General features: G+C 41.9%; 1 protein-coding gene across 3 annotated transcripts in view; it reads left to right on the plus strand.

Annotated features, from left to right (window-relative positions):
• Positions 1 to 26,702, plus strand: part of mtbp (MDM2 binding protein) — a 65,469-nt gene that overhangs the window by 12,750 nt on the left and 26,017 nt on the right. For 2 of the 3 annotated variants that reach the window (XM_078397660.1, XM_078397663.1), the window contains exons 5-12: positions 220 to 278; positions 2,873 to 3,017; positions 4,400 to 4,514; positions 6,872 to 6,991; positions 7,878 to 7,972; positions 14,301 to 14,373; positions 17,090 to 17,207; positions 21,661 to 21,828. In XM_078397660.1, coding sequence (XP_078253786.1) covers positions 220 to 278; positions 2,873 to 3,017; positions 4,400 to 4,514; positions 6,872 to 6,991; positions 7,878 to 7,972; positions 14,301 to 14,373; positions 17,090 to 17,207; positions 21,661 to 21,828 — 893 coding nt within the window. Of the gene's footprint in view, positions 1 to 219; positions 279 to 2,872; positions 3,018 to 4,399; positions 4,515 to 6,871; positions 6,992 to 7,877; positions 7,981 to 14,300; positions 14,374 to 17,089; positions 17,208 to 21,660; positions 21,829 to 26,702 lie in introns of all 3 variants that reach the window. The other variant, XM_078397662.1, reaches the window with a different exon arrangement.

Genomic DNA, 26,702 nt, shown 5'->3' on the forward strand with positions numbered 1-26,702 from the left:
CGTTTAAGAAACCTTTAGGTGGGTACATGGGTATTCATGGAATGGAGAGATATAAATCATGTGCCGAGAGAACAAATTAGTTTATCTTGACATTATGTTCGGCACAGACATCATGGGCTAAAGGAGTTGTTTCTGTTCTATGTTCTAAATTATTTGCATTTTATTTAGCACATTAATAATAATTTGAAAATGATCTGTAGAAAATGTTATGTTTTATAGGTTGTTTGAAGAGGCAGCAGAGGGTCTACATCGACTTGCAGATCAACTTCCTCCTCCTGGTAACTCTCCGCATACTTTCAATAGGAACTCTTGGAGTCGCTAAGTTGTGAAGTTTCAGTATTCAAGTTAATTGCAGTATGGCAGGCAGATTGACGTCAATATTTTAAAATCTTAAAATGTGCTCTTTTTGTCCAAAAGCAAACTGGAAATTGTTATGAATTATTTAGTGCTTTCACAGATGCTGCTTGGTCTGTGGAGTGTTTCAAGAATTTTCTCTTTTTATTTCAAATTTCCAGCATTGCTATTTTTTCATTTTCCTCTTGTGTCATTTGAGATTCTCTCTGACCTTGGTGAGATGTACCACCTAAAGGATTCGTAACCAGATTTGTAAACAGATTTACATTTATCTTTTGGGAGTGTATACTCATCTTACAGAATCGTTTCTTGGTGATGCACTAAAAACCCTAGGCGTCAGCAAGCAGGTAGATGCTGTTTTTAGACGTACTTACGGCAAGACCAAGCCAACCAATAAAGGAATAGTAAAGTTAAGTGGGAGATTCGAGCACCAGCATACTGCACCACAGAACAGAGGGATACAGATTTTTCCCTGTTCTAAAACATGACACCAGTTATTAGCTACATATTATTAATATCCTGTTTGGAAGATTTCTCCTATTTGTCCCATAACTCTTCAATTTATATATTTAAAATCTACCACATTTCATTTAGAAAATTCTTATTAAATTTGCTTCTACCACATTTCCAGACTGGATTGCACGCAATGAAAAAACTTTTCACTGTACCTCACTCAGTACATATGACAATAAACTAGACTAACCACAGTTCATTGTATAAACAGCCTTGATGTTCATCCTTGCATTTCTGTAACCTCTGATTATTCAACCATCTCGCCAAAGAAACAGTTATTAACTTTTTAAAAATCCCCATGAATTTGAATACATATTAAATTTCCGTTATAAACATTTTTGTAAATCTGTAGATACTAGAAATCTGAATAAAAAGCAGAAAATGCTGCAATTACTGGATCAGACAGCATATGTGGAAAGGGAAAGTTAATATCATAACTGACTTTTTTATTTTACATCTCTTTCAACCTTTGCTGTAAATAAATCTACTCTAATTACCACCAGGGTTTTCATGTTATTGAAACTCCTAGTAACTTTTCTCATATGTTTTTTCTATACGCTTGATGTCATTGCTGAGGTGTGGTGCCAGAATTGGTCTCATCAATCTAGGTGTATTCTAAACCAATGATTTGTAAGGGTTTAGCATGATATATTTGCCCACAGGGAGACAATGCTGTTTATTTTTATGTCCGAAGTAAGGTAGCTCATTTGATCACAGAATTGTTTAATTTATTTCTGATATTCTTGTGGTTGTTTCATTAAGAGTATTTGTAGAAGTGCATTTGTAGATGTGGGAGGAGTTGGCTGCGCCTAACGGCTGCGGCTCTCTGGCAGTCTGTTGTCTTTTTTTCTTTTTTTTTGTTTGTGTCGGTGTTGGGATGGTTTTTGTTTCTGTTTTTGGCTGTGTATGTGTGGTGGGGGTGTGTGGTGGGGGTGGGGGGGTGGGGCGGGGGGAAACCTTTATTTTATTAGGTCTCTTCCCCGGGGCGCGGCTCGGCTGCGGGCCTTAACATTGCCGGCGCAGCTCGGCTGCGGGACGTTTCAGTGCCCGGTGCGGCTCGGCTGCGGGCCTTAACATTGCCGGCGCAGCTCGGCTGCGGGACGTTTCAGTGCCCGGTGCGGCTCGGCTGCGGGCCTTAACATTGCCGGCGCAGCTCGGCTGCGGGACGTTTCAGTGCCCGGTGCGGCTCGGCTGCGGGCCTTAACATTGCCGGCGCAGCTCGGCCGCGGGACGTTTCAGTGCCCGGTGCGGCTCGGCCGCTGGACATAACATCGCCCGGTGCGGCCGCGGGACGTTTCAGTGCCCGGTGCGGCTCGGCCGCGGGACGTTTCAGTGCCCGGTGCGGCTTGGCCGCTGGACTTAACATCGCCCGGTGTGGCCGCGGGACGTTTCAGTGCCCGGTGTGGCCGCGGGACGTTTCAGTGCCCGGTGCGGCTCGGCCGCGGGACGTTTCAATGCCCGGTGCGGCTTGGCCGCTGGACTTAACATCGCCCGGTGTGGCCGCGGGACGTTTCAGTGCCCGGTGCGGCTTGGCCGCTGGACTTAACATCGTCAGCGCTGTTCGGCCGCGGGACGTTTCAGTGCCCGGTGCGGCTCGGCCGTTGGACTTAACATCGCCCGGTGTGGCCGCGGGACGTTTCGGTGCCCGGGGCGGCTCGGCCGGGGGGCCTTCCATCCCCTTGCGGGGGCTGTGCGTGTCGTTTGCCTCGGTAGGGGTCGAGCTGCCTGTCCGTGGGTGCGGGGGGAAGAGAGGGGAAGTTTTGTTGCCTCCATCACAGTGAGGGGGTGTTTGGAGTCACTGTGATGGATGTTTGTGTTGGGGTCGGGTGTCCTGTGTTCTTTTCTTTTTGCTGTATTTTGTGTGACTGCTGAAATTTCGCTCGGTGTTGTGCCGAGTGACAATAAAGTGTTGTTATGTAAATGGATATTGTTGCGCTTGAACCACTAGTTTTTAATGCTTGGAATGAAGCCTGAATTTTGAAGTGTTCCTCCTTTCTGTTGACAGGCAAGGTGTCATTGGACCTAATCTTGCTCGTGTCTGGCAGTGATATTCCGAGGCTGAAAGATTGGCTGCCTGTTGTGGGAGCATTTAAGCACCTGAGAGAGTGGCATTCAGCAGAAATTACCATAACAACGAAGGATGGCAAATGGTGGGTAGCTAGAGCAAGCTCACAGTTTTAAAGGAGAATTGCGACTGAAAGACAAGTAGTTACATAAGCTGCGTATATTTTTTTTAAATCACAAAGTTATCTCAAGTAAAAATCAAGAGGCTCGGTCTCTCTTCTCTTCAGAGGAGTGACCAAATTGATTTAAAATAATGAAGAGTTGGATCAACACAGAGTCCACGCCTGGCAAAGGACAAAACTAAAGCCCAGACGATTTATGACAATCGACAAGAACCAAGTAAATTCAGAGAAACAAGAGACTGCAGATGATGGGATTTTGAGCAAAAGGCAAAGTGATAGAGGAAGTCAATGAGTCAGGTAGCATCTGTGGAGAAAATGGACAGTGACATTTTAGGTTGGGACTTTTTTTTGCATTGGAATAGTGGAGAGAAAGCTGGTAAAGAAGCTGGATGGGGCAATGGCAAGTGATAGGTGGATGTATGTGAGGAGGGGGGGTGTGGGGGGGGGATGATTGGCAGCGGGTGGAGGAAGTGAGAAACGCTAGAGGTGAAAAGGAGACAAAAGGTGTCAGAGAAGGAAAGAGTGAAATGTAAAGCCAGAGGGAGGGATATGGTGGAAGCAGACATGTTGGAAGATGGATGTTTATGTTAACTTTTGTGTAGTTGTGTGTCTTGTTGCTATTTTTAGTATGACTATGGTAAATCGAATTTCACTGTACCTTAATTGGTACATGTGACAATAAAATACCTTTGAATCTTTTGTTTGAGATGTTCAAGGAAGAACTGAGGGCCTTGAGGCCTTCCTGATGGAAAATGGAGGTGTAAAGGGGCTGGACATCCATGGTGAAAATGTGGTGATGGGAGGGAGGCTAGGAATTGGAAATTATTGAGGAGCATGTGAGGTGTCACGGCTGTAATTTGGAAGGGACTGGACAGAATGGAATCGAGGTATTTGAAGAGGAGATGGGTGGGGAAGGAACAGTTAGAAGCAATGGGTCCACCACAGCAGTCTTGCTTGTGGATTTTGGAGGTAGATAGAAACAGGCAGTAAGGGATTGGGGAGCTATAAGGTTGGAAGTTGTGGAGGGGAGATTGCCTGAGGCAATAAGATCATTGATGGTGTGGCCTTGTGTTCCTCAGTGGAGGTGGCCAAGGAGTAGGTATGGAAGCTGCCTGAGAGCTGACACCTGGCCTCAGCACGGTAGACGTCAGCCTGACAGACCATAGCAGCAACTCCCTTGTCAGCGGGTTAGATGACCGTATAGGGATCGTTACTTTGTGAGTGGAGGGCTGCGTGTTCGAAGGAGGTGAGATACGAGTGCGTAACGGAAGTGTAGTAGTTGATGTTGCAGGCTGCAGTTTATTATTCCCATGTCCAAGTGTATAACATAAATTATTTCATTGCAGTTGGCAGAAGATTGCAGAGTACCTGGGAGCAACTGTTGTAGATCCTGAAAAATTAACAAATGTGATTGGTCCATTGGTGTTATGGAGAGGGCAAGTACGCATCCAAGAACGAAAGGTACGGCTTCTGTTTTTCTATATTTTATGGCAGAAAATATCCTAATTGGGAATATAGGGAAATATCCCAATATTGCAATTGGAATATTTTTATTGGAAAGAAAAATACTGCGAGTTCTGGAAATTTGAAATGTAAATGTAAAATGGAATAGGTGTAAATGGGATGAGATGAATGAAATACCTCACATTTCTAGCTCAAAATTTTTAGTAATAATTTTCTTCCCATTTCCTCTCCTGGCATTTAGGTTTCCGTTCCTATGCCTGCCAATACCATCACTAGGCATGCCTTTCCCACCCTCCAGTAACTGGTACCAGTGATCCCCGCACACTAACACTAAGCTACACACAAGGGACAATTTACAATTTTACCAAGCCAATTAACCAACAAACCTGTACGTCTTTGGAGTGTGGGAAGAAACCGGAGATCCCGGAGAAAACCCACGCAGGTCAGGGGGAGAATGTACAAACTCTGTACCGAGTGTACTAGCACCCCTAGTCAGGATCAAATCTGGGTCTCTGGCCTTTAAGGCTGCCACCAAGCATGGTAAAGATAGACACAAAATGATGAAGTGACTCAACGGGTCAGACAGCATCTTTGGAGAAAATGGATAGGTGACATTTCAGGTTGGGACCATTCTGCAGACTGATTGCAGAGGGGGGGGGGGGGTCTGAAAGCAAGAAAACATCAGTACAAATCAGGGCCGGCAACAGATTACTTCAGGCAAGGTGTTTCCCTGATAGGCTAATTGTTGACTCAGCATGGTGTGATCCCAAGTGGGATACATCATTGTGAACTGTGGAACTGGTTAACTCGACATTTAGTGGAGGACGGCTTAGGGGATATGAGGGGAGGGGAGTGTCTGTAGAAGTTACCTAAAACTAGAGCATTCAGTGTCCATGCTACTGGGTTAGACAATAGGTGCAGGGGTGGGGCATTCGGCCGTTCGAGCCAGCAACGCCATTCAATGTGATCATGGCTGATCATCCATCAGTACCTCGGTCCTGCCTTCTTCCCATATCCCTTGACTCTGCTATCTTTAAGAGCTCTATCTAACTCTTGAAAGCATCCAGAGAATTGGCCTCCACTGCCTTCTGAGGCAGAGAATCCCACAGATTCACAATTCTCTGGGTGAAAAGGTTTTTCCTCATCTCCGTTCTAAATGGCCTACCCCTTATTCTTAAACTGTGATCCCTGGTTCTGGACTCCCCCAACTTCGGAAACATGTTTCCTGCCTCCAGCGTGTCCAATCCCTTAATCTTGTATGTTTCAATAAGATCCCTTCTCATCCTAAATTCCAGGTATCACAAAATGCTGGAGTAACTCAGCAGGTCAGGCAGCATCTCTGGGGGGATAGCTTTACGGTGAGAGAGGCAATGTTTAAAGGAGATAAATGGGGCAACATTTTTTTTGCACAGAGGGTGGAGAATGCTTAGAATGTGCTGCCGAGAGTGGTGGTGGGGGCAGATATGACAGCAGCATTTAAGAAACTTTTAGATAGGCACATGGATATGCAGGGAATGGTGGGTTATAGATTTCATATGAAGAAAGACTGGATAGACTAGGCTTATACTCGCTGGAATTTAGAAGACTGAGGGGGGATCTTATTGAAACATATAAAATTCTTGGGGTTGGAGAGGCTAGATGCGGGAAGATTGTTCCCGATGTTGGGGAAGTCCAGAACCAGGGGTCACAGCTTAAGGATAAGGGGGAAGTCTTTTAGGACCGAGATGAGAAAACATTTCTTCACACAGAGAGTGGTGAGTCTGGAATTCTCTGCCACAGAAGGTAGTTGAGGCCAGTTCATTGGCTATATTTAAGAGGGAGTTAGATGTGGCCCTTGTGGCTAAAGGGATCAGGGGGTATGGAGAGAAGGCAGGTACAGGTTACTGAGCTGGATGATCAGCCATGATCATATTGAATGGCGGTGCAGGCTCGAAGGGCCGAATGGCCTACTCTGCACCTATTTTCTATGTTTCTATGTGTTGGCATCATCTTGGAATCATGTTCAGCACAGACGTCGTGCGTTGAAGGGCCTGGTGCTGTGCTGTTCTATGGTCTATCTGAAGTTTCTTGTGTCTATTGTTTGTATATCTTGTTTGTGTCTCTTACTGCTACCCTTATCTCTCCCCGCCTAATGAATGCCCACACCTAATAATCCTTAACAAAATACAAACATTAGAATCTATTAACTTCTTAAATTGTATAGTAAATGTGTTTGAAGAACTGCATTAAATTATCCATGCATGTTTTTCCCTCTTGCTTTTTAAATACTTAAGTATGGAAATTGTTTGAGTTGCTTTGTATGAAAACAAATAATACCTTGTCATTTGTAACAAGACAATTTTTATTTTCCCTAGTTTGCTTCAGAGGTCACATTTCCTGGGTTCTGCTTGAAAGCTTGCCCTCAAAACTCGTGGTGCCATTTAATAAGCTCCTGTTCGACCACAACTTCCAGAGCATCAAATACAGCTGGAGAGGTGAACTTGTTTTTCACTGTGAGCTCGTAATGGGCATCACAATGCGCCAGGAATCTCTCGTAATCATTCTTGCCTGCAAGCTCTGATGAATGTGTATATATCAGCCAGTTCTGACTAACTCTTAACACATCTGAATTCAATGTATTCGCTCTAATGGGCAACATTTCAGATTAAGCGCATTATTGTTCTTTATTAAATGAAGGATGATTTCTATCTTTGTGTCTCAACCACATCTGCTGTGTTATTTAAATTTATGTTCTGAAGACTTTTGCATTGCTGTTCAGTATCTATTAATGTGAGGTTTATACCGTACACCTCCATGTCTCTGCTAAGGAACTCCTTTTAACATGGAAGGTCGGATCAAGGTACCATGATGTTGCCTCAACTTCTCATGTCACATACAGTTACTCATCACAACCTTGTTTATATGCAGCTGTAATGCCCTCAATGTTTAGCTTAGAAAAATAACAATTTACTTGTCTGCATATTACTAAAATATAAGCAATACTTTGATGCCATTTACATAACGAATCAGGAAAATAGGAATTCAGTTATGCTTTCTTTACAAATTATTTAGCCACACAAGGTAACTATATGTTATTTTATAGACACCTCGTGTTTCACGCATGATTACGAGTTTTTAGAATGACGCACTTGTCTAAATTCCACCAAAGCTTACTTTATGCGCTCTTATTTTCAGACTAATGTGCACAAATAAAGCACTGACAGGGTGTGCATCATAGATAACAATTTGGCAAACTACTACATAAATAGTTTACATTTTAAAAAAACGTTTACTTATAAATATTCCTTTCAATGAACGAATTTTGTTTCTGCATCCTTGTGGCACTGCCTTGTAAATGTTTGTATTCATTTTATTTTCCAGGTTTTCCATTATTACAAGCCAGTGCTGGAGTTTGTGCAGTTGGTGGCGCTCTCAGACTTTCCATCTTGCTTCCAGTCTGGGATTGATTTTGAATTGTATCCTTGTAAGTGATTTCACTTAGTTTTTGTAGGTAGTAGTTTCTTTTGAAGATAGTCACAAAAAGCTGGAGTAACTCAGCGAGACAGGCAGCATCTCTGGAGAGAGGGAATGGGTGACGTTACATCAGCTTTTCGTGTCTATCTTCGGTTTAAACCAGCATCTGCAGTTCCTTCCTGCACATTTTTTTTTTGCCAAGTTAACTATCAACCATACTTGTTCTGATTCACCTTCTGATTTCTGTGAAATACAGTATCTTTGTTACTTTTATTTTACTTCAAAGAATCGACCTGCCAGTGTTAGTTTAATTTAGGAGTCTGCTGAATGCAAATATAGCAGTGGACCGTTCAACCACTCAAGTTTATTATCAGCTCTTGGTGATTTGTGCCATTACCCATTTTACTTTGTTGGTCATTGCTACCCTGAGTAAAACAAAGGTCTACTAATCCAAGTCTTGACCACTTCAATTATTCCTTCTTATTCACGTCTTCTCAGAGGACGACACTTTGGTTTTAGTTTAGAGATACAGTGTGAAAACAGGCCCTTCGGCCCACTGATTCTGCACCAACCATTAATCACCCGAACACTAGTTCTATGTTAAATCCTAGGGACAATGTACAGAAGCCAATTAACCTACAAACCTGCACATCTTTGGAATGTGGGAGGAAACCAGCGCACCGGGAGAAAACCCACGTGGTCACAGAGAGAATTTGCAAACTCCGTACAGTCAGCACCCATGGTCTTGATCGAACCCGGGACTCCGGCATTGTTAAGCAGCAATTCTACCACTGCTTCACTGTTTCGTCCTTAAAGTGTCAAATCAGTTTTAGTGAAACTCATTCCTAAATCTACTTCTAAAAGCAAAAAAACAAAACTCTAGGCAGAACTCAGCTGGTCTGCCAGCATCTTTGCTTGGAAATAAACTGCTGATGTTTCGGGTTGGGACCTTTCTTTAAACTGCAGAAGGATCCTGATCCAAAATGTCATCTGTCCATTTCTCTCCACAAATTCTGCCTGATCTACTGAGTTCCTCCAGCAGTTTGTTTATTCCAACAACTGCAATCTCTTGTTTCTCAACTTCCAAAAGTCTTGAATCTAATTTTAAGATCCTGTTTTCAAGTTCTGAATTTCCCCCTTCGGAGGAAATTATTTCTTTTTGTAGATCGTGTTGAATCTTGATCGCTTTCAGTGGCGATGATTTGATTCTCATCTGTGTTTCAAACAAAGGTTTACAAGGCAAATGCTTGCAAATTTAACCATTTTGCATTATTATAATGTATATGCAGTTTATCAGGTCCCACGGCCAATTTATCCTTCTTGAAGTGCCGCATCTAGAATGGAATGCAGTACTGTCAAATGGAGTTTGTCTGTATTTCAGGCCCCTTTAGACCTGTTGTATGCATTTCTGATTGCCCTATTACATAAAGGATATGGGGGCTTTGGAGAAGCTGAAGGAAGAAGATCACCAGGAGATTACCTTGATTAGTGAGTATTAGCTACATAGATTGGCTGCACAAACTTGGTTGTTTTATCTGGAACATCAAAGATTGAGGGGAGATCTGAAAGAAGTATATAAAATTATGATAGGCTAGATGCTAGGTAGCCTATCATAGATAGGATAGATGGTTAAAATCTTTTTCCCAGAGTGGAAATGCCAAATACTAAGATGATATGGGGAAAGATTGAAGAAAAAAGTCATAGAGACATCTAGCATGCAGCACGGAAACAGGTCCTTCGGCCCATCTTGTCCATGTGCCCCATCTAAGTTCGTCCTATTTGCCTGTGTTTCGCCCCTATCCTAAACCTTTCATATGCATGTACTGTCCAAATGTCTTTTAAGTGCTGTTTTGTAGCCCAACTACTTCCTCTAGCAACTCTGGCAGAGATGGTGGGGTTGTTTTTTTACACAAAGTGGAAGATGCCTGGAGTATGTTGCCAGGGGAAGTGGTGGAAGCAGGTATGATGGCAATGTTTATTGGTATTCGTTTATTATCACGTGTATGGTGATACAGTGGAAGAAACAATGGCAATAAAGGGGTCTTTTTCTGGTTGGCTGCCAGTGACTAGCGGAGTTCCGCAGGACTCGGTGCTGGGGCCGCTGCTCTTCTCGTTGTATATTAATGATTTGGATGAGGGGATTGGATCGAAGGCTTTTTGGCAATGTTTGCAGATGATACGAAAATAGGTGGAGGGGCAGGTAGTGTAGAGAAAGCAGGGACTCTGCAGAAGGACATGGACAGGTTGGGAGAGTGGGCAGAGAAGTGGCAGATGGACTTGGGAGTGCTGGCGCAGGATTCCCAAAAAGTTCATTTGTAAATTGAACCAGTAATAAAGAAAGCAAACGCAATGCAAGCATTTATTTTGAGAGGGCTTGTATACAAAAACAGGGATGAAATGCTGAGGCTTCATAAGGAGCTGGTCAGGCCATATTTGGAATATTGTAAGCAATTTTGGGCACCATATCTGAGGAGGGTGTGCTGTGTCTGGAGAGGGTCCAGAGGAGATTTACAAGAATGATCCCAGGAATGAGTAGGTTAATATGTGAAGAGTGTTTGATGGCACTGGGCTTGCACTTGCTGAAGTTTAAAAGAATAAGGGGGGATATTTATATGGCAGAGATAGATAGATTCTTGATTAGTACAGGTGTCCGAGGTTATGGGGAGAATGGTATTAAGAGGGAGAGATAGATCAGCCATGTTTGAATGGCGGAGTAGACTTGATGGGCTGAATATCCTAATTCTGCACCTATCACATGATCTTATGAAGAAATATTGTTTTGAATGCTATTTGAACAAATCAAACCATATACAAGTACATCAAGCAAGTGCAAAAGAGAAGAATCAAAGTGCAGAATATAGTGTTACAGCTAAGGGAAAGTGCAAGGGCCACCATGGGTTAGATTGAGAGATCAGGAATACATCTTTAGTATTTGAGAGGCCTACTGAAGATTTTGATAACAGCGGGAAAGAGGCTGCATTTGAATCTGGTGGTATGTGCTTTCAAGCTTTTATATCTCCCTGTCCTGGTGGGAAAGAAGAGAGAGAATGACCAGGGTGTGAATGGTCCTTAATTGAATTTCCGGCATAGGTTTGAGGCATTTAGACAGACTCATGGAGTGGAAGAAGATATACTGTGTGCCGGCAGATGTGCAGTTTAAATTGGCATCCTGACATCGTGAGCGAAAGGGCTTGTTCCTCTGATATACTCATCTATTTTCTTTGGTTCATTTTGTGCAAGTTTTTGTGATTGCATACGTGAACACCCAAATTTCTCTTTTCCCTGGAAGCTCTTAATCTTTCATCACTGGGAAATATTATAAGTTCAAATTCCCTGACTTCTCATTTCGCCACTTTAAATTCCATCTAAAAATAGTAACCAACATGTGTTCTGCACGAAATAAGCTATTTTTGACGGCCTACGAGGTCCCCATCACCAAAGTCTAGAAGCTGGAGAGGACAGTCAGTTCATACATCAAGAAGTGGCTTGGACTCCCGCGTTGCCTCAGCAATATCGGCTTATATGGACACAGCGCCCTAGAACTGCCTGTCTCTAGCCTCACAGAAGAATACAAATGCACCAAAGTGAGGCTGGACATGACCCTGACCGAGTCTCAGGATGATGCATTACGAGTGGCTGCTCCCAGACTGGCAACTGGGAGGAAGTGGACCCCATCGGAGGCTGTACAGCAAGCAAAATCTGCTCTCGGGCATGGAGAAATTGTAGGACAGGTGCAGCAGGGAAGAGGTGGGATTGGACTCGGGACAAGTCGACCCACATGGCACAAGGCAACATCCATCCAGCGAAGAAAACTGGTAGTTGCGAGGTCCGTCAGCAAGAGGAAGCAGAGAGATGCGCAAAGGCAGTCTCACAGTCCAAACAGGGCCAGTGGACTACCTCGGAAAACCTGAAGCATCGTAGGCTTACCTGGAAGGATCTGTGTGAGATGGAAGGAAACCGTCTTAGCTTCATCAACAGAGCCACCTACGATGTTCTTCCCACACCCAAGAACCTAAACCAGTGGCTTGGAGAAGATCCATCATGTTCTCCCTGCCAAACCCCAGCAATATTACGGCACATCCTCACTGGCTGTAAAACCAGTCTTTCACAAGGCCGCTACACATGGAGGCACAATCAGATCCTGCGACAACTGGCAATTACCTTGGAAGGAAGGAGAACTACCACCAATGCCCTCCCTCCCCCAACGCCTGGTTTCTCGAACACCACCCCTTTTGTAAAAGCAGGATAACTTCCAAAGAAGCCATTTGCTATGAAAGGAACCGACCCTCCTGGACACTGCCCGGGACTGGAAAATGCAGGCTGATCTAGACAAGCAGCTCATCTTTCCACCAGAGATCATCACAACTAATCTCAGGCCGGACCTGATCTTGTGGTCAACCTCACAGAAGTCCCTGTACATCGTGGAGTTAACTGTGCCTTGGGAGGCTGCAGTTGGTGAAGCGCATGAACGCTAATGTCTGAAGTATTCAGACTTAGCAGCCGAGGCAGAACAACGCGGCTGGCGTGCCCAGGTGCTCCCTGTAGAGGTTGGTTGTAGAGAGTTTGTAGCCATGTCAACAACCAGACTCCTGAAGGAAATGGGAGTTCGAGGACAGGCCTTCCGGCAAGCCGTCAGGTCACTGTCAGAGGCTGCCGAGCGAAGCAGCAACTGGCTGTGGCTGAAGAGGAAGGACTCCAACTGGGCTGCAAAATGACCAGCAAGAGGGGTAAAAACGGAGGGGAGTGCACCTGGGGACGTCAGGTGTCGCTGTTGAGCCCTCTGGAAGTGTCGTGGGCCTATCAACGAAACACCAAGGAAGGAGGGTGCCCACCTGATGACCCCAATGAAGTCTTTACCCCTACCCCCACTCAAGATATTAAGAAGGTGCCAATTATAGTAGGGATTGTAATATCAAATCCTATAAGCACAACAATTTGTCAGAGTCAAATGAATTTCATGGTTATTTGGTTATAGAATGTAATGGTTGTAAGGATACATTCAATTTATTGCTACTCTTTGTGAAATTCATGACTGGATATTTTTTATTCTCAGTTTACAAATAGAGTTCTGCAGAAAAACGACTGTAAACGCATGTACTTAGAAATCGAGGCTGTTCTTTGAAGCCAACTCATTTATTGTAAATGTTAACTGCTGCACAGGTACTGTTTCCTGTAGGTTATTTTGTGGCTATGAGTGAACAATTACAAGTATTTTCTCATAATTTCCTGCCTTTGCCTTCCTTTGTCAGCATTTTCAGTCAATACTAGATTGGTTAGCAGGCCCAATATAGCAGTGGCGTGACTCAACAGCCAGTCATTGGAACTAACGGTTTAATTGGTTATTGTTTTGTTTTGCTGTTTCTTGAATTAAATAATGGTATTTTGTAGTATCCTTTGTCTTGTCTGTTGTCTCATCATTAGTTTGTGTGTTTTCTTAGTTTGTGAAAAATATAGATTATTTTTCTTTTCATTTTTCATTTTTCTTTACAATTCACTAATTTCAAATGACAGGTTAGTTATGAGGTGGATTTAAGCTAGACTGGTATAGTAATGTCTATAAGCACTGAGATACAGTGAGAAAAGTTGTTTTGTGTGCTGTACAGGCAAATCATACTGTACATGAGTACATCAGATAGTATGAAACAGAAAATGCACAGATTGAAGAATATGGTACAGTATAACCCATGAATATAATCAGAGAAAGTGGAGGTAACAAAAAGTACAAGGGCCATAACGAGGTATATTAGAATATTATATTAGTATATTAGGTATATATAGAGGTATGTTAGAGTTTGTAGAAGGATCTTGACCCGAAACGTCACCCATTCCTTCTCTCCAGAGATGCTGCCTGACCCGTTGAGTTACTCCAGCATTTTGTGTCTACCTTCGAGGTATATCAGCATATGAGCGATCCACTCAAAAAACCTCTGGTCCCACAAATAATTTTGTTCCTCAGCAAAGAAGAAAGAACAAACGTGAATTCGTAGCTGAAGCTATTTATTGCGGGCTATAGAATGTTTGTTTATTCTGTAAGAGGCTTAGCAATTCCCTTGAGTTGAAAATAAGATTGTAAAATAGTATTGTTGCTGAATAATGTCATTTAAAATTGTATTGAATTAATGTACTGTATGATTAACCTTCAAGTTTCAATAGAATACGAGTTAACTTTCAACATGTAGAATGTGCAAAGAATGGGATTGAGGCCTGCTTTCACATTTTTATATGTTCCTGAATTTTTGGAGTATATGATTATTAAGGGGTCATTTTTTGTGTTATTGATAAATATCGCCATATTTTTAATACATTGAGTACCTTGATTAAATTATACAGCAGTTTATTACACAGTGACATCCAAAGCAAATCAAAGCTTTTGCTGAACCAACTTTCTTCTCTACAAGGCAAGGTATGTGCTGGTTCCTTCTGGGATTAGATGTGCTTCTCATAAATGATTGCGTCCTTCACTCCAAAAAGCAGTTTGGCACTCCATCAGCTTGGACTTTAGAAAAGGATATGGTTGCTTTGGAGTCAGTGCAACAGGGACTCGTTGGACTGATTTCTGGGCTCAAGGGCTTATTCTGCGAGAAATTGGGTAATATTGATCTAAACATAGCAGAGTTTGGAAGAGTGAGAGGTATTCTAATTGAGGCATTCAAGAATCTCAGAGTGAGTGACTGATTAGTTGTTGAGAAACTGTCCTGTGGCTTGAAGAATTTTTAACGATGGGGAAAGATCTTGGGGAGGGATGGTCCATTTAATATGTGGGAATCTTTTTGGGAGAATTGAGGGAAATGGAAAATGGTTGGGAGGGGTAAGGATAGGTGTAGATGACGATTAACCATGATATTTAATAGTGAACATTATGTTCTTTTAGGACAATGGCAGGCCACAGTTGAGACTATAGGCATTCATTTGTTTTATATATATTCTTGTTGCTCTTTTAGGTTTTTCCATTGCGCACTTCTCTGTTTCAGGGTTATTCCTGCCATTTCTCAGCTAACTTTTTACGTCTTTCATACCATTCCCTGTTACTATTGCTGACATCTCCTGAAAGATTTATTAAAGTGCCCTCCATAATGTTTGGAACAAAGACCCATCATTTATTTATTTACCTCTGTACTCAACAATTTGAGATTTATAATATAAAAAATCCTATGTGGTTAAAGTGCACATTGTTAGATTTTATACATCTTGGTTTCACCATGTAGAAATGACAGCTGTGTTTTTCATATTCCCCCCATTTCAGGACACCATAATGTTTGGGACGCATGGCATCACAGATGTTTGTAATTGCTCAGGTGTGTTTAAATGCCTCCTTAATGCAGGAATGAAAGCTCGCAGCACCTAGTCGTTCCTTCAGTCTTTCCATCACCTTTGGAAACTTTTATTGTTGTTTATCAACATGAGGACCAAAATTGTGCCAATGAAAGTCAAATAAGCCATTATGAGACTGAGAAAGAAGAATAAAACTGGTAGAGACATCAGCCAAACCTTTGGCTTACCAAAGTCAACTGTGCAACATCATTAAGAAGAAAGAGAGCACTGGTGAGTTTACTAATCACAAAGGGACTAATCCCAAGAAAGACCTCCACAGCTGATGACAGAAGAATTCTCTCTATAATAAAGAAAAATCCCCAGACACCTGTCCGACAGATCAGAAACACTCTTCAGGAGTCAGGTATGGATTTGTCTTGACTACTGTCTGCAGAAGACTTCATGAACAGAAATAGAGAGGCTACACTGCAATTGCAAACCACTGGTTAGCTGCAAAAATAGGATGGCCAGGTTACAGTTTGCCAAGAAGTACTTAAGAGCAACCACAGTTCTGGAAAAAGGTCTTGTGACAGATGAGACAAAGATTAACTTATATCTGAATGATAGCAAGAGCAAAGTATGGAGGAGAACTGCCCAAGATCCAAAGCATACCACCTCATCTATGAAACACGGTGGTGCGGGTGTTATGGCCTGGGCATGTATGGATGCTGAAGGTACAGGCTCACTTACCTTCATTGATGATACAACTGCTGATGGTAGTAGCATAATGAATTCTGAAGTGTATAGGCACATCCTATCTGCTCAAGTTCAAACAAATGCCTCAAAACTCATTGGCCGGCGGTTCATTCTACAGCAAGACAATGATCCCAAACATACTGTTAAAGCAACAAAAGAGTTTTTCAAAGCTAAAAAATGGTTAATTCTTGAGTGGCCAAGTCAATCACCCAATCTGAACCCAATTGAGTATGCCTTTTATATGCTGAAGAGAAAACTGAAGGGGACTAGCCCCCAAAACAAGCATAAACTAAAGATGGCTGCAATACAGGCCTGGCAGAGCATCACCAGAGAAGACACCCAGCAACTGGTAATGTCCATGAATCGCAGACTTCAAGCAGTTATTGCATGCAAAGGATATGCAACAAAATACTAAACATGACTACTTTCATATACATGACATTGCTGTGTCCCAATCATTATGGTGCCCTGAAATGGGGGGGACTATGTATAAACACTGCTGTAATTTCTACACAGTGAAACCAACATGTGTAAAAATGGCCTTTAATAAAATCTGACAATGTGCATTTTAACCATTTTTTTTCTATTACAAACCTCAAATTGTGGAGTACAGAGGCAAATAAATAAACAATGGGTCTTTGTCCCAAACATTATGGAGGGAACTGTATGTGTGCATGTATTTCCCCGTCTTTCCCTTTCTTTGGCCTAGGTGTACAAATACTGTCACTTTGCTCCTTCATAAGATTACCAATATCTCCACCTCCCTGTGGACTCCACACTGAACTCGCCAATTGCCAAAATCATGGGAAAGTGACTCTTGTGATGAACCCATTCCATTATGATAGTCACAAAATGCTGGAGTAACTCATTGGGTCAGGCAGAATCTCTGGATAGAGGGAATGGGTGATATTTCAGGTTGTTGTAGAGTGAATGTATTATCTCATGTTTATGTGTAATGATATTTGGTTCCTTTCACTTGGCACCTATCTGTAAAAAAGGAACGCAAGTACATTTACTACTGACTATTATTCATGGACATTCAGTCATCTGCATTGAAAATGACAATTGTTTTAAATATATGGTTTAATTCCAATTTTTACTTGTACTTGCAGGTGGGGGCACTTTTTTACCTGTCTTGTACTGTGAGCAGCACTATGATTCCTCCAGCTAACCAGTACAGTACGCGGAAGTGGAAAGAATATATGGCAAAGAAGCCAAAATACATTAATGGTGGGTTTATAAACCTATACTTTTACAAGAATATTCTTTTGTCCATTTTGCATCAAACGCTAAATATGTTTTCTCTCCACTGGTTTGAATTTGTATATTATGCTCGGATATATTATCATCATTTTGTAAATTATTGTGCCGAGGATTAGTAAAATAGAAAATTATTGAACTACTCCATTGATCAGGCAGCTTCTGTGGGGGGGAGAAACAGAGTTAACATATCAGTTGATGACTTTTCTGATCTGCAATTATCTTCATTTTTGTTTTTTTTTGTTCACTTTTAATTTCTGTTGAAAGTCAAAGTTGACCATCTATATACTGTGTTACTAAAACTCTTGTCTTGTTTGTTCCTATATTTAAGAGGGAGTTAGATGTGGCCCTTTTTGCTAAAGGGATCAGGGGGTATGGAGAGAAGGCAGGTACAGGCTACTGAGCTGAATGATCAGCCATGATCATATTGAATGGCGGTGCAGGCTCGAAGGGCCGAATGGCCTACTCCTGCACCTATTTTCTATGTTTCTATGTCCCCCCCCCCCCCCCTATGTTTGTTCCTGTTATTTCTGTGTCCGTTCCTGTATGCCCTTCATATCCACTAAAAAACGGTACACGACCAGCACAATTTTAGGCCCATCTTACTCACCATTGTTATGGGGGACACATTTATCCAAATTTCATTCAAATTGCTCTTATATTTTTCAAGTTAGAGATCTTAAAGTTTAAAAAAGTTTAAAAATTACTTTATTAAACTGATTGCTTGCCATGTTCAGCGTGTGTCGTCACGATGGGATCCGCCCGAGTGACCACCAGTGAGGGGGGGAGGGGCGCCATGACCACTGGGGGGCGGGCTTCGGCTGCTACTGAGCCGTTACAGATAAGTTTTATTTAGTTTTTTAAAAAACAAAACCACTTTCATTTACATTTATTTTATTTTATTTTTTTTTAAGTAAATTTAAAAAGATTTTAAAAACCGCCGTTATATAACAAAAAAAACAGCCGTTTAATTTATAAAGACACTCTATATTGTGTCTTAAAAGTAATAAGACACCTTGAGGTGGTTTGCAGGAGTGTATCAAACAACAAAGGTACACGGGCATTTATATGGGTAGGAAAGGTATAGAGGGATATGACCAAATGTGGGCAAATGAGACTGGGTCAAATGGGGAATTTTGGTTCCTGTTCTCCATAGATACTGCCTGACCCGCTGAGTTACTCCAGCATTTTGTGTCCATCTTCCGTGTGAACCAGTATCTGCAGTTCCTTCTTACACATAAAGAGACGGAGGATTGGGCATGGAATGCAGATGTTGCAAATCTGAAAAGAAAAACAGAAAATACTGGAAGCATTTCGCAGCATTTGTCAAAGAGTGTTTCAGGTTTAAAAGGATGACTCTTGTTTCCCTTCCTAGATATGCTGCCTGACCAGCTGAATGGTTTTATTTCAGAGTTTAAGGCCTTGGCTGTTGAAGGCAATGTTGTCAGTGAAGGAGTAATTGAGTTCACAGAAGCGCAAGTGGGTGAATTAATGGTCTGGAGAGGTCTTGGAGGTTTGTGGGGCTGGAAGAGATATCAAAAAATAATAATTAAAAACAATAGAGGAAAATCAACTGTAACTGCATACTTTCACAATTTAACTGTTTTAAGATACCTGTAAATTTGATTTGCATTTCAGAAGGAATAGCCCATTAGCATTCATTGTGAAGAATAATGTGGACAATTTTTTGTAGGCATGGAGTCCTGCTCTTGCATTTTAATTTTTTCCTGTGAATTAATTTTTTCCAGTTCCTTTTATCACAAGAACAGAACACTGATTCTTGTCACGATATAAAAATCACTAAATTGATTCCCCGCTTTAAATCTTGATGTGGTTGTGTAAGGGCAAGAAGCTTCAGATGTGTTAATGGAAATTAAATTGCATTTTAAATAGAGTACTATTTCGGTTTGGAGCATTGAGATAGGAAAAAAAATCTATAATATATTGTCCAGTGAATTTCAATGTAACCTTCACAAATAAGTGTCGGTGACTGTTCATAAACTTGTATTCTGAATAATCCTTAACCCTTTTCATCATATTTTAGCTCTTCGTTTTAAACTGGCTGTTAAAAAATATTTTTAGCTCACTGTCAGTTATTTGGGTTGGAGAAAAGCAAGTCTTTGTCTTCTTTCTTAGGCCCCCTTGGTCATGGCTGACCATGTGTGATGCATCCTAGTTGGCTGCTTGCTCCACACCTCGGCTAGCCTTTGTACTCTTCTCTAAAAATATCTTTCAACTAACCTGATTTGAATTATTTGCATTAACTTTTTTAAGATATTGCTAAATGTTTTTCTGGAGTAAACTGATAATTTCTCCAAAGACAAGGAGAAATTGAATCTTCCTGCATTGTTAGTGTGTTTGTCCAAAGAACAATCATTATTGGGCACTTGTGGGAGGTGTCCAGCCACAGACTGCCATCCCACTAATTAAGCTTTGTACTTAGTTTTTATCTTCTAGCCTCTTTGCCAGACCCTTCTACCATCGTGCACCCCCTTCCCAATTCCCACCGCTCATTTGTTTCGCACCTCCAGTGGTGTCAATCTCAGCAGCACTAGCCTCAGAACTCAATTAGTTATTGGTATGCTGCTTATATGATAACATAGCACATCCGTTGGGCGGCACTATAATTGCTAGGCTAGTGAATCCATGGTAGAATGAGACAAATCATCACTTAACATGGGTCAGTACTTGAACATCTGTTTTGCATGTTGAATATCTGGCCAGTAAAGTTTAAGAACACTGGTTTGACCCAAAGTTCACTGTAGTTGACCCTTCCTTTAATTGCTTAATTCTTTATGACTTGTCTTGTGTTCATTATTTTGGATCTGTAAAGCAATTTTTAAATAATAATTTCAATTAATCTGATGATTTAAAAAATGTAATGTAAGTTAATCTTGATGCAATCATATTTAATAGATACAATTACTGCTTTCAACTTTGTTTCAATACTGATGCTTTAAATATCATCCAAAAAGCGATCTCTGTGCCCCTATTTCAAGATTCTTTACATAACTAAGGTTTGGCTGATGTCTCTAACAGTTTTATTCTTCTTTCTCAGTCTCATAATGGCTTCTTTGTCTTTCATTGACATAACTTTGTGTCCTCATGTTGATTAACAGCAATAAAAGTTTCTAAAGGTGATGGAAAGACTGGAGGAAAGACTAGGTGCTGAGAGCTCTCTTATACCTGCATTAAGGAGGCAATTAAACACACGAGCAATTACAAACGCCTGTGAAGCCATGTGTCCCAAACATTATGGTGCCCTCAAATGGGGGGATTATATTTAAACACAGCTGTAATTTCTACATGGTGAAACCAAAATGTGTAAAAATGGCCTTTAATAAAATCTAACAATGTGCACTTTAACCACATGTGATTTCTGCTATTACAAATCTCAAATTGTGGAGTACAGAGGCAAATAAATAAATGATGGGTCTTTGTCCCAAACATTATGTAGGGCACTGTAGATACATTTTGCATGCTGATTGCCAGGCATCACTTGTCAGAGCCAAGTGATGATTTTATTTCAATTGCAAGTGCGAGCAGTACTCAGACTGGGCTGTGTAGCGTTGAGGACACCTTGGCACAGCATCATGGCCTATCCAGTTGGGCAGTAAAGCTCTACTTATAGATACTCCTTTGTGATCCTTGCGGAGCTGAATTATCCCAGTAAGAGACCCTACTGTGGGTACAATGGAACAGAGCTATTGACCTGTACCACTGTGCCACAGTACTTTCCCCTGTAACCGCAGGAGATGCAACATCTGTCCCTATACCTCCTCCGTCGACTCTGTCCAAGGACCCCGACAGTCCTTTCAGGTGAGGCAGAGGTTCACTTGTACCTCCTCCAAGCTCATCTACTGTATCCGCTGTTCCATATGTAGCAACCAATATATCGTCGAGAGCAAGTGTAGGCTCGGTGATGGTTTCGCTGAACACCTCCGCTCAGTCCACTTAGGCCTACATGATCTCCCGGTTCCTAAACACTTTAATAATTTCCCCTCCCATTCCAATTCTGACCTTTCTGTCTTGAGCCTCCTCCACTGCAGAGTGATGCCCAATGCAAATTGGACAAAAGCACCTCATATTTTGCCTGGGTAGCTTATAACCCAGCGGTATGAATATTTACTACTCTAAGTTCGTAATCCTATCTTTAACTCTCCGTCCCTCCCCCACCCTAGCTCTCCGACTAGTTTCACTGTCCTTCTGATTAATTGTACTGATTGTATACCTCCTTGTCACCTTCCCCTCAGCTGGCAATTCACTGATTTCATAAAATACTAGGAAAGCTAACAAAAACACTCAAACAATTTATAGCATAGTTGCTGGATGCATCCTAAAAACTCAAGTGCTTAATGTGTTCTGTGATACCTGGTTATGATGATTTCAGCTTCATTACATTCTAATTCTTGTTTATTTCCAGTTCCAGAGATTGAGTTGAAAGGAGAGATTTCTGGTTATTACCTGTTGGTTCAGAATGATGGCCAAGGAGGCTGCAAGGCAACCCTGATCCATTCAGCCAGTCAGATAAATGGGGCTGCTGCTGTAGCCATAGTGAATGGGATGTTGGAAAAGGCCGAAGGCATAGAAGGTGAGCACAGCACAAATGAAATCTTACTTTTAAAATTAAATTGGAACTCTGCAGCAACAACACATGACCCTTCTGTTGCACTTTTAAAACAAAGTATGAAAGGGGGCACAGTGGCGTAGCGGGAGAGTTGCTGCCTTACAGCGCCAAGGACCTGAGTTTGATTCTGACTACGGGTGCTGTCTGTACGGAGTTTGTACGTTCTCCCTGTGACTATGTGGATTTTCTCCAGGTGCTTCATTTATCTCCACATCCCAAAGACATTCAGGTTTGTAGGTTAATTTGCTTTGGTAAGACTGTAAATTGTCCCTAGTGTGTAGGATAATGCTAATGTACGGGATGATCGCTGGTTGGTGTGGATTCAGTGGGCTGAAGGGCCTGTTTCCGTGCTGTATCTCGAAAGTCTAAAAGTCTATGAGAAATTCCGCTTATTGAGCAGGAAATAAATGGGAGAAAAGAATGTAGGAAATAAATAGTACCAATTTTACAAAAGCTATCTGTTTGGCAACACTGGCAACAAAATATCCAGTTGCAGGCCTTAAGTATTGATTGGTAAAAGAGAATCTGCCCGTCCTCTTAGAAGGTGGAGCTTTGCAGACTGCTCCTCTGAACAAGCATAGACTGTTGGAAGTGCTCAGCAGATCAGGCAGCACCCATGGAGAGAGAAACAGAAGATATTTTGGATCAAAAACCTTCCATCAGAATTACGAAGTGGGATAACAGTAGGGGTGCCAAACATTTCACTCCCAAATAAGGGACAAGGTGACGTCACAGCCCCGCACCCCACGTGACCTCACCCAGCCACGTGCTCCCACTTCAATGGCGGCCGCCTGGGCCGGGAGGCGGGTTGCTACGCAACCTCCATTAGGTGGCGCCCGGGCCTCCGGACCTACATTGTCTGGGCCTACACTGTCCAGGCCTACACTGTCCGAGCCTATAGCGCCCACCGGGACATAATACAGGACAAGGACGGGCCCATACGGGCAAGCCAATTTAGCCCAATATACGGGATGTCCTGGCTAATACGGGACAGTTGGCAACCCTAGATGACAGGCACATTTTTAAGTTGCAGAGATGGGGAAAATGGAGAGTATAGTGTCTTTTATGTGTGTAGACCAAGTTTGACAAGGTAACAGGCAGTTTTAAAAACTTGCTGGAACAAAAGGATTTTTTTTTAACTGGAAGATTGACATCAAGGTACAGTTACATCTGTAGGAACAACAATTCAAGTACATTAAGTGATTATTTGCGAGGGGTAGGTGAATGGACCCACTGATAAATTCCTTTTAACACATACACTGTGATCGGCTCAATTGTAATCATGTGTAGTCTTTCCACTGATTGGTTAGCATGCAACAATAGCTTTTCACTATACTTCGGTACACGTGGCCATAAACTAAACTTCGGTACACGTGACAATGAACTAAACTAAACTAAAAAAACCTGGATCCACTAGAACTGTTGGAAATGAACTAAGGTTTCAATGACATACAGCGTTCAGGTCATATGGATATATCAACTTCAATGAAAGTTTCAGCTTGTCATTCTAACACTAATCCTGAGCTGGAAAAGTACACATAGTAAGTCAGCGATACTATCATTTGACACTATTGCAGACATTCCCTCTGTTCGCTTCATTCCTCCTTTTCTCTGCTAATCCAAACACGCTAATTTTTCTCACTTTTGTACGTGATGAAAGGTCTTTGATGTGAAATATTGATTCTGTGCTCTCCCCGCTACCTGATCTGCTGAATATTTGTTTTGGATTGCCAATGTTTGCATTTTTTTGTTCCGATTACTATTCCATTGATCCAGTATCCGATTGCATTAATAGTTCTTGATTCAGACAGATGTATTGTTAAATCTTGATTGTACATAGAAAATGTAATTTTCCATTTGGGTGAAATTGTGTCAGCACAGAATAACTTTGGAAAAGCACAATGAAACAGCTAGTGCAGCTGCTTTCCAGGTTCAATCCTGACCTGGGGTAGAGTCTGTGTGGAGTTTACACCTTTTTGTGGGTTTCCTCCTGATGGTTTATTTCCTCCCATAACGAAAAGAGATGTGGCCTTGTAAGTTAATTGTCCATTATAAATTACACATTGTGTGTAGGTGAGTTGTAAAATCTAGGGGAAATTGATGGGAATTGTTCAGAATAAAAAGGAATAAGTGCAAGTGGGTGCTTGATGGATGGCATGGACTCTGTGAGCCGCAGGGTCTGTTTCCATGTTGTTTGACTGATTTGAGTAGGCAATGGCAGCAAAACATTTTGCATTTAGTTTGTCTTCGCTTCTGGGATAAATCATTCATGTCCTCTGGTCAAAAGTTATGTGCCGTTATTGAGCTGATTTTAAATGGAGTTTTGAAATAGAAACTAAACAGCAATTCCTTCGAATTCATCTTGAATATGAAGCCCATCCAATCTACACAAAGGAATCAGTTGATGGTTAAATGATTGTAGTATCTGGCAAATTGATCCAAATATCTTCTTTAGAAATGCATTTGGCTCTATGTAGCTCTAGTGATTGATTCAAAATGAAAAATAAACCTTTTTCTTCATGGAGAAAATCTTTTTTTTTTCACTTTGCCCTTTAGCCATTCTCAAATGAAAGGGAGAATCAAATGATTATATTTGAAGACCCACTCAATGTCCTTGAACTGGCTTATGCAGTTTTAAAGTTAAAACATATTATAGACAATAGACAATAGGTGCAGGAGTAGGCCATTCAGCCCTTCGAGCCAGCACCGCCATTCAATGCGATCATGGCTGATCACTCAATCAGTACCCCGTTCCTGCCTTCTCCCCATAACCCCTCACTCCGCTATCCTTAAGAGCTCTATCCAGCTCTCTCTTGAAAGCATCCAATGAACTGGCCTCCACTGCCTTCTGAGGCAGAGAATTCCACACCTTCACCACTCTCTGACTGAAAAAGTTCTTCCTCATCTCCATTCTAAATGGCCTACCCCTTATTCTTAAACTGTGGCCCCTTGTTCTGGACTCCCCCAACATTGGGAACATGTTTCCTGCCTCTAATGTGTCCAATCCCCTAATTATCTTATATGTTTCAATAAGATCCCCCCTCATCCTTCTAAATTCCAATGTATACAAGCCTAATTGCTCCAGCCTTTCAACATACGACAGTCCCGCCATTCCGGGAATTAACCTAGTGAACCTACGCTGCACGCCCTCAATAGCAAGAATATCCTTCCTCAAATTTGGAGACCAAAACTGCACACAGTACTCCAGGTGCGGTCTCACCAGGACCCGGTACAACTGTAGAAGGACCTCTTTGCTCCTATACTCAACTCCTCTTGTTATGAAGGCCAACATTCCATTGGCTTTCTTCACTGCCTGCTGTACCTGCATGCTTCCTTTGAGTGACTGATGCACTAGGACACCCAGATCTCGTTGAACGTCCCCTCTTCCTAACTTGACACCATTCAGATAATAATCTGCCTTTCTATTCTTACTTCCAAAGTGAATAACCTCACACTTATCTACATTAAACTGCATCTGCCATGTATCCGCCCACTCACACAACCTGTCCAAGTCACCCTGCAGCCTTATTGCATCTTCCTCACAATTCACACTACCCCCCAGCTTAGTATCATCTGCAAATTTGCTAATGGTACTTTTAATCCCTTCATCTAAGTCATTAATGTATATCGTAAATAGCTGGGATCCCAGCACCGAACCTTGCGGTACCCCACTGGTCACTGCCTGCCATTCCGAAAGGGACCCATTTATCCCCACTCTTTGCTTTCTGTCTGTCAACCAATTTTCTATCCATGTCAGTACCCTACCCCCAATACCATGTGCTCTAATTTTGCCCACTAATCTCCTATGTGGGACCTTGTCGAAGGCTTTCTGAAAGTCGAGGTACACCACATCCACTGACTCTCCCCTGTCAATTTTCCTAGTTACATCCTCAAAAAATTCCAGTAGATTTGTCAAGCATGATTTCCCCTTCGTAAATCCATGCTGACTCGGAATGATCCTGTTACTGCTATCCAAATGCTCAGCAATTTCGTCTTTTATAATTGACTCCAGCATCTTCCCCACCACTGATGTCAGACTAACTGGTCTATAATTACCCGTTTTCTCTCTCCCTCCTTTCTTAAAAAGTGGGATAACATTTGCTATCCTCCAATCCACAGGAACTGATCCTGAATCTATAGAACATTGAAAAATGATCTCCAATGCTTCCACTATTTCTAGAGCCACCTCCTTAAGTACCCTGGGATGCAGACCATCAGGCCCTGGGGATTTATCAGCCTTCAGTCCCATCAGTCTACCCAAAACCATTTCCTGCCTAATGTGGATTTCCTTCAGTTCCTCCATCACCCTAGGTTCTCCGGCCCCTAGAACATTTGGGAGATTGTGTGTATCTTCCTCAGTGAAGACAGATCCAAAGTAACGGTTTAACTCGTCTGCCATTTCTTTGTTCCGCATAATAAATTCCCCTGCTTCTGTCTTCAAGAGACCCACATTTGCCTTGACTATTTTTTTCCTCTTCACGTACCTAAAAAAACTTTTGCTATCCTCCTTTATATTATTGGCTAGTTTACCCTCGTACCTCATCTTTTCTCCCTGTATTGCCTTTTTAGTTAACTTTTGTTGCTCTTTAAAAGAGTCCCAATCCTCTGTCTTCCCACTCTTCTTTGCTATGTTATACTTCCTCTCCTACATAGAAAAGTTCTCCTTGCAATTCAAGAACTGCATCCATATCCAAATCTATCAAATGGCATTTTCCTTGCCAAAGGCCTTTCAACCTTTTGTATCTTTACCCCTCTTGAATTACACTTTGTACTAATCAACCCCATGTTTTACTTCACTGCAAACATCATACAAGCATGAGATAATCTTTTTATAGCTG

This window comes from Rhinoraja longicauda, chromosome 4 (genome assembly GCF_053455715.1).
Source record: "Rhinoraja longicauda isolate Sanriku21f chromosome 4, sRhiLon1.1, whole genome shotgun sequence".
Lineage (NCBI taxonomy): Eukaryota > Metazoa > Chordata > Chondrichthyes > Rajiformes > Arhynchobatidae > Rhinoraja > Rhinoraja longicauda.